Source organism: Triticum dicoccoides, chromosome 3A (genome assembly GCF_002162155.2).
Source record: "Triticum dicoccoides isolate Atlit2015 ecotype Zavitan chromosome 3A, WEW_v2.0, whole genome shotgun sequence".
NCBI lineage: Eukaryota > Viridiplantae > Streptophyta > Magnoliopsida > Poales > Poaceae > Triticum > Triticum dicoccoides.
Window position 1 is genome coordinate 471,347,811 of NC_041384.1, and position 7,803 is coordinate 471,355,613.

The 7,803-nt window shown below is 45.5% G+C and overlaps 1 protein-coding gene across 2 annotated transcripts in view; it reads right to left on the minus strand.

The window, feature by feature from the left end:
- Positions 1-6,760, minus strand: part of LOC119268621 (homeobox-DDT domain protein RLT2-like) — a 14,554-nt gene extending 7,794 nt beyond the window's left edge. The window contains exons 1-7 of one of the 2 annotated variants that reach the window (XM_037550287.1): positions 5,892-6,760; positions 5,263-5,790; positions 3,632-3,708; positions 2,328-2,837; positions 2,146-2,238; positions 1,898-2,062; positions 1,570-1,792 (exon numbers count right to left, since the gene is read on the minus strand). In XM_037550287.1, coding sequence (XP_037406184.1) covers positions 1,570-1,792; positions 1,898-2,062; positions 2,146-2,238; positions 2,328-2,837; positions 3,632-3,708; positions 5,263-5,790; positions 5,892-6,093 — 1,798 coding nt within the window. In that variant the 5' untranslated portion in view covers positions 6,094-6,760. The remainder of the gene's footprint in view (positions 1-1,569; positions 1,793-1,897; positions 2,063-2,145; positions 2,239-2,327; positions 2,838-3,631; positions 3,709-5,262; positions 5,791-5,891) is intronic. The other variant, XM_037550286.1, reaches the window with a different exon arrangement.
- Between the last annotated feature and the right edge of the window lie 1,043 nt (positions 6,761-7,803).

Here is a 7,803-nt window from a genome sequence, read left to right on the forward strand (position 1 = left end):
GGGGTGAAAAATGCAATGTGCAGTTAGACTTCACGTGTTGGAACAATGATGCGTTAAACAAAAGCATGCAGCCGACGTTGCACATCTATTTCTACATGGCGAGCTTACCCACCCTACTCTTACACGGCGCCGCCCCATTTTTTTCCCCTAATGCATGTATGCAGCAAACAGAGAGGAAGTGTGCATGTAGTATGTAAGCATGACATCAGCAACATTCTCTCAACTCTTAAAACTAAAAACTTATATCTCCCGAACCACTAATCCAATTGACGATCAGTTTCACCATTGGCTTTGTTGCGGCGAGATCTTCGAAGCTAGATCCCATGTTCACATGTTTCGATGACTTCTTTTTTCGTCAACGATTGCCAGATTATAGCCACGTATTTACCAGATTATAATAACCTGGCTACCAGGTTGCCACTACTGTAAGGATTTGCATGATAGGACTCCTAGGGTTTTTACCATCTCTTAAATGTTCTTAACACTTGAATACTCACTCTAGTTTCTACATAAACACTGCATTTCCTAAGAACATATAAACTTTTGCCATTTGCCTGGAACCATACACTATAATGTGGCAACTGTTAACTGCTAACATGGCAACAGTGGTACTATAATCTGGGAACTGGCGCCACAAAAAAACATTCATCAAAACGAAACAACATGGGGTCTTGTTTTGAAGCCCTAATCAAGACAAACTCACAAATAAAGATGGATTGCTAATCGGATTAACGGTTTGAGATAAATCATATCAAAAACTCGGATTTAGTACAATATGTCGGTGATGTCAGTATGAGGTGTAAGATTCTGCATGCATGCATAGCTCTCTTCCTCCAGTAATGACCATTTAGATTTTCCCTTCTTTGATACTGTCATAACTCATACGTAAAAGGATATATACACAACCAAACGAGTACTAACTAATTAAATGAATCACTCGGACTTCAGATCACTAGACACCATTTAACTTTAATCAGTTCTTTAGGCAATAAATTTTAGAGGTGGATTTTCAACTATGAGTTCTTGTGCACGATTTGGGAGTTGTTTGATTTTGTTGTATTTCACTTACAATAGTACAGAATGAACACCTTGGTAAGAAGAGTGTTCTAGATATCTACATCTGAGTTTACCGAAACGAAACATGTAAGAATTATTTTTAGGATCACTCGTGCTGACTTTTAGTAAAAAGTATATTGTTTTTTCCTGATCATATGCAAACCTAACCAAAAAAGCTTTAGGTGATTAGGATCTAAGGCTAGTTTGATAAATCTAATTTTACTGAAAGTAGAAGTTGAAAGCAAGCCTCGACAGATTTATACTCTATTATGAATCTGCATTCATTAACCCTACAAAAACAAGTATATTACATTTTTCAGTGGTCAAGCTTCACCCAGAAATTTAATAGATGTGTTACAGTGTTATATACTAACGTTTCTCAGTCCATCTTAATGTGCTAGTTATATTGTACTATGGATACATGAGAATAGATTTATTTCCTACAAATACATTAGAAGTGACCTTCGGTGGCGTGTAGTATTAAGAAGTTAAAATTAAACTTAATACGCATACCTCGGAATGAATCCAGCTGCTGCAATGTGTCACTATCAAGACAAAGCATTGAGGGTAACCCTTTGCTTTGCGCAGCCAATTCCATTAGCTCCAAGCGCTCATCTTCCACAAGCTCCATATACTCCCGTGCAATTCTTCGTGCTGTGGCCCTTTCATTAGCAGCCTTCTGCCTAGCCATCTCTTTCTCTTTTCTGAGTTCCTCCTTTTGTCTTTGTTTCTCTGCCTGCAAATATGTAGACAGATCTTAATGCTAAACAGAATTAGTGCTACATATAGTATAGTACTATATCTGGGTTACAGTTTATTTCAAAGGAACAAAAAAACTAACTCGTCTAGATTGCTTCTGCAAAAACTTCTCCATGCGCTCATGTTCCCGCCTTTGCTCCCTTTGGAACCTCTCTTCCTCTCTTTGCCTCTCGCGAAGCAATCGCTCCTCTTCTTTTCTCCTTTCACGATCATGTCTCTCCATTTCCTTGCGCATTTGTTCCTCTCTCTGCAAGGACATGAAACCATAAATGACTTTCAAGCCAAATAGTATATGCTGATGATATCCATCAATTGAAAACAAGCAGATACCTTTCTCCTCAATATGTCTTGTTTTTCAAGCTCCTTCCTAATCCGCTTTTCATGAGCTTCGACTTCCTTTGCAATTTTTGCTTCCTCGTTATGCTGAAGAACATGCCAGATAAATTCAATATGCTCACAAATGTCCAAGGCTGAAGAAAAAGATGCATATATGAGGTTAGAGAGAAACATACTTTTCGCTTCCTATCCACTCGAGAAGCATCTTCATCATGATAAGCCCTTGTTTCCGATGATATAAGTGGGTCTTCAAAGCCAGCAACATGAGAACTACCAAATTGACCATCGACTGGCACAGAATTAATGTTGCTATTAGATTGATTCATCTCGTAATCTGTCGATACTGCAGGAAACACCTGAGGCCTGCCAGATTGAGGCAGAAGACCTTGGCCTTCAAAAGCATAACCAGGCACCATATCCTCAGATCCATGGAGAAGGTGCGGTCCTGGAGTGAGAGATGGAATCCTCGAATTTGAAGCTTCAACCGGAGTGTCATAGTAATGAGATCTACTTGCTCTCTCGTACGTATCACTTGGCTGCTCAGGAAGAAATTGATACTCATGAACTGCCCTCGATCCACCATGAGGGTGAACTTGAGGTGGTGGATTACCAACCGTTGATTTTCTCTTCCCAGCAAACGAATTCGGAACAAAAGGGTGCTCCATGCTGGGCAAAAATGAGGACACCTGGTGGGGGAAAAGATGCATAAACAATTAGAGGTGGGTTTGAGAAAGAAATCGAGGGGGGAGGGGGACTCAAGCCTTAGAATAAAATATCGCACCAACAGTGCTCTCACTTTCAGTCCTCAAAATAAAGATCACGGCACAGATGATTAGAACAAGATAGTGGTAGACTCGCTGAGAAGATAGTTATAAATAAGAAGGAACATTGGATAAGGGAGAACTTCAATGGAAAAGGTATCAACGAGTCACACGTACATCAATGAAGTAACACGCATAAAGAGAGCAAGTGTTCCCACTAAATATGGCCATATAAAACCTGGAACTGCAGTTGAGCACAACCAATGCATGCATCGAAACTCGGTGTTATTTCCCTTTTAGTAAGGGTTGTGCATGACGTTGACAAGACACCCGCACTACACAGTAACGATGCCATATCAACACGTGTTGGCACCAACGTTTTTTACCATTTGGTAGATCCAAATACATGGCCTACTCCAGATCATGAAATCTCCGTTGTTGGTGTTAAGCACAATACACTGGACTCATTTCATTGGAACAACAATACACTTCCTGGATCGGGGCTAATAGATTAGCATAGTTACCATGATATCCATATGCTGAAAAGTAATACAAACCAACAATGTAACAATGGACTACAATGTCAACTCATAACTACCATATAAAATTATCTCAATGGTAGCTTACAGAAACAATTTTTGCAGTGACGAAAATCCACTACAAGCTTATAAGGCACTAAGATACATGAACTTACTTATGCAAGTTTCCTAAATATTTACCTTTAAGAGATTCGGATCATGCCTAGAAAATATCTTTGCGTCATATGATCGGACAGGCTGCTTTTGCTGCTCCGGAACTGCGTGAGAAAAGTATGTCAGCAATCAGAAGGATATGAAATTATGAATAAATGGTGACCCTGTCCATGCTATCAATAGATACCACACATGAATCTTCTTTCGCCAAACAGAGAAGCTCAATGGTACAGGCCTTAGTTATATTTCATTAGGCGATTGCTTGACTGTGTATCTATTTTTTTACTTGTATAACAATAATCTGGAAGAGTCTAATGAAACACCCCCACACAAGGTGCTGTCATGCAAACTCGCATTTTAGCCACTAGATCAGATTTACAGACTTCGGGTGGTGGGCAGCTTGCCGCACACACGCCCATAGCTCACCCCTGCACACTTAGTCATCGGTATGCAGCAGCTATGTCTGCTCAATCTGAAGGTAGTAAAGCTCTCTCTCTCTCTCTCTTACACACACACACACACAGACAGATGTCATAGGAAAGCGGCACTGAGCAAGTCAACTGATCACTGATCAAGGCACTTTAGGATTTCGTGTTACAGATTGATCCAGTGTAAACCACTTTCCATAGGGTGATGGTGGAATGTTATTACCGACTAATGTTCCTTATTTTTTGCTGTGTATTTCATTCAAAGGAGGAAAAAGGTCTACTTGTCAAAAGTTCAGTTTTCTACCTTAAAACTCTAAACCGTATGACTTGCCACCTCAAACTATTGAAACCATCCATTTTCACCCTTATGGTTTCATTTTCATTAGTTTAACTTTTAAGTGACGTGAACAAGTTCCGAAAATCCAACAAGCTCCACCATTTAAGATAATAAAAAAAATTCACCAGATGCTAAGAAAAATCGGTGAAAACATATCAATAAACGGAACTTGGTACATTGCTACGACATGGCAGTGATGTGGTGGACACGTGGCAGCCACATCAGCACTTGTGTAACTACCCAAGGGCAAGGGTAAAAATGGACGATTTCAATGTTTCAAGGCTACGAATCAAATGGCTTTAGACTTGAGGATCGAAAAGTGAACTTCTGCTTAAGTTCAAGGTTGACAGTGAAATTATTTTATAAAAAGGTTATTCGTCTTTGTTTGATAAGATCCTATGATATGTAGGAGTAGTTATTATCTAAATCACTCCTCACTAGAAGGAAATTAGCAATTTAGTCTTATACTACATGGCCCTCTTAATCCAAGCTCGAAGGGATGTTTTGTCTTACTTTTCATTTCCGCTTTATGTTGATCAATCATTCTTCTCCAACATATAATCTACAGTTACTTTTCATTATTAGATAATGACTCATCCGGTCACTCCAATCCCATACTATTACTCTCCAGTTCCCAGTAAAAGGAAGTTACAGAAGTAACAAATAATAACTAAATTCAAGTCTTCACCATTAATCCATTATAGAGAAAACGATGCATAAGATTAATGGGTTTAAGAGTAGTCTACATAAAAAACCTGAATGCAAAATCACACTAAGCACGGACAAATGAGACCTGAAAGTTCCCACCCAGTTCAACTACAAATTAGCTTGGGCATTCTTTAGCTCAAAATCCTCATGTTGAACACAATAACTATAGATTTTAGGAAAAGTACCGATTGGTGCACCAAAGGCGCCTGGAGGAAGCGGATCAAAATCAACACCGAGGACGGGTCCATCCTCCCTCAACGGTTCCCCAAGCTGTGACTCAACAGAAGTAATCACCCTGAGCTCAGCTTGCCTGAACTGCATCGGCGCCACGGGTGGTGGCAGCATAACAGGCAATGGCTCATAATACCTCCTCCCAATGTCCCTCCCAATGTCAGGTGCAGAAATCCTGGGCACTGCCGAAGACCGTCCAGCTCCCCTACGGGAGTGAGCAAGGGGCAGCAGCGGCTCGTCATAAGGACTGCCGGCGCTCATCATAAGGTCGGTGCTCGCCAGCGGCATTGCCTGTAGCGGCAACACAGGCGGCGGCACGGGCACAGGTGTTGCTGGGCCCTCTTCGTCCCGCCGTTGCCTCTTGGCCGGCGGCTTGCGGTCCTTGAGCCGCCTGTGGCAGAACCACATTTGCAGCTGCCTGTCTGACAGGCCTATCTTCACTGACAGCTCGGCGCGCATGGCCTCCGAGGGGTACTGCTCCGCTGCAGGAAACGAAAACGATGAACCGAATCCTCGTGAAAAAAGCTGAATGAAACGCAACCCAAAAAATTCTGCAGAACCCAAAACATCGAAATCCACGCACCTAAATACGTCTGTTCGAGAACATCGAGCTGGTAGGGGGTCTTCATCATGCGCTTCACCGGCTTCTCCCCGGAGCCAGAAGGGCCCGCGGCGCCCCCGGAGGCGGAGGCCGGGGCGGCCACGGCCGGCGGCGCAGGGATCTGGGGCGTCCTCTCCTCCGGCGCCTCCCGCGGCGGCCCGTCTCCGGCGCCGGCGGCGTCCATGGCGGCGAGGACCGAAACCTAGATCCAAACTCCAGCAGAGGAACCCAGAAGCTTTCCCCTCCCGTAGGGTTTTCCCCGCACCAAGAAACAGGAGCGAATGCGGCACTTTCCCACTATATGCCCCAGGCGAGGCGAGGAAAAGTCGAATCGATGTGCGGCCGGATCTTCTTCGCCACGAAGCGGAGCGGGACAGTTAATACTAGTACTAATGATGATGACTTGAACACTACGAACAACGGGGGACGAGGCGCACGAGAGGGGAGATTGGGAAGTGGGGGAAAGAAAAATAGGAACAGCAGCAGCAGCAGCGGGAGGAAGGCGGAGGCAGCAACAGGGAGGGCCACTGCTGGAGCTGGTGGATCATTCATGCGCCTTTGGGATTGGGTTCCGATTTGGATCGCTTCCATCGTATGCTAGCTAGGGTAGTAAGAGTACTACTGCTGCTGCTCGCCTCCTCCTCTCGCTTAATAAAAACCAAACCCTTTTTTCTCCCCCTCTTTCTTTTTCGTCGCGGGTTCGGGCACCTTTTATTGCCTTCTTTTCTATTCTGGCCGCTGCTGCTGCTGCTGCGTTGTTTTGTTGTTGTGTGCGGGGAATATTTGTGGATCGATGCGGGGGGTGTGGAATAATTAGTGGGTGCTTGGATTTCTTGGGGTTTGATCTTCTGGGGTGGCTTTTGTGCTTTTGACTAGTACTAGTAGTGGCTGGGGGTCGCGGGGTTGCTGCTGGCGCGTGTGTTGTGTTCATAGGATTGCTCCTCCCGTACGAAGGTGGATCATTGGACGAAGCGCGGGCGGATACAAGAACTGGCCGGGATCTTCTGCGGGGCGCGGCTCTGCGTGACCTGCGGCCGCCAGGCGACTTTGGTGGTTTGGTTTGGGACATCGGTCGTGCACGTGATGACGGATGATGGTGGGTGGGGCCTCCTGTCTCCTCGTGGAGTCGATTAAAAACAGAAATCTCCTCATGGAGTCGACTAAAAACAAAAATCTCCTCGTGGAGTCAACTAAAAACAAAAGTCTCCTTGTGAGAATGTGTTAGAGCAATTCCAACGCGCCAACCCATTTCGTTTACACAAAAAAGTCGATCAAACGGACGCGCATTTGCTTTTTGCCCGCCACATGATCCATTCCAGGCCAAATCGTTTGCATCGGCGCGGACACGAAACGAACACGCGTGACGCCCGTCTACTCCTCCCTCTGGCCCGCCGGTCGGTGGCATATAGCCACTCCATCTTCCTCCCATCAACGCCCAACACACCCGGTCATCCCCCGTGCCGCCGCACATGCGTCTGCACGCACGGCCCCCACCCCCAAGCACATCTCCCGTCGCCCGTCGTCGTCGCCACCGCTTCGCCATACCACCGTCGCGGCACCCCCGACGTCGCCGCCACCACTACCCCCGCCGCGTGCAGTACCCAAGCGTGGGGACCTCGCTCGCCAGACGCCCGCATGCTCGCCGGACGCTGACAGACCTGCTACCTGGTCCAGGGAAGGCGCGAGGCTCTTCACTGGCCAGCTTCTTCCACCACGCCCGCAAGTTGTTCGACAGTTTGCCCACAAGGTACCAATGGACTCTGTCGACGAGCTCTTTTTCCACAATTTCATTTGTGACTCGGATGATTCTTCATCCGGCGATGAGGAGCTTCTGGATGTTGTGTTGGACGTCCATGACCACCTTAGTAGGCAGCGGCCAATGCTCAGGAGCTTG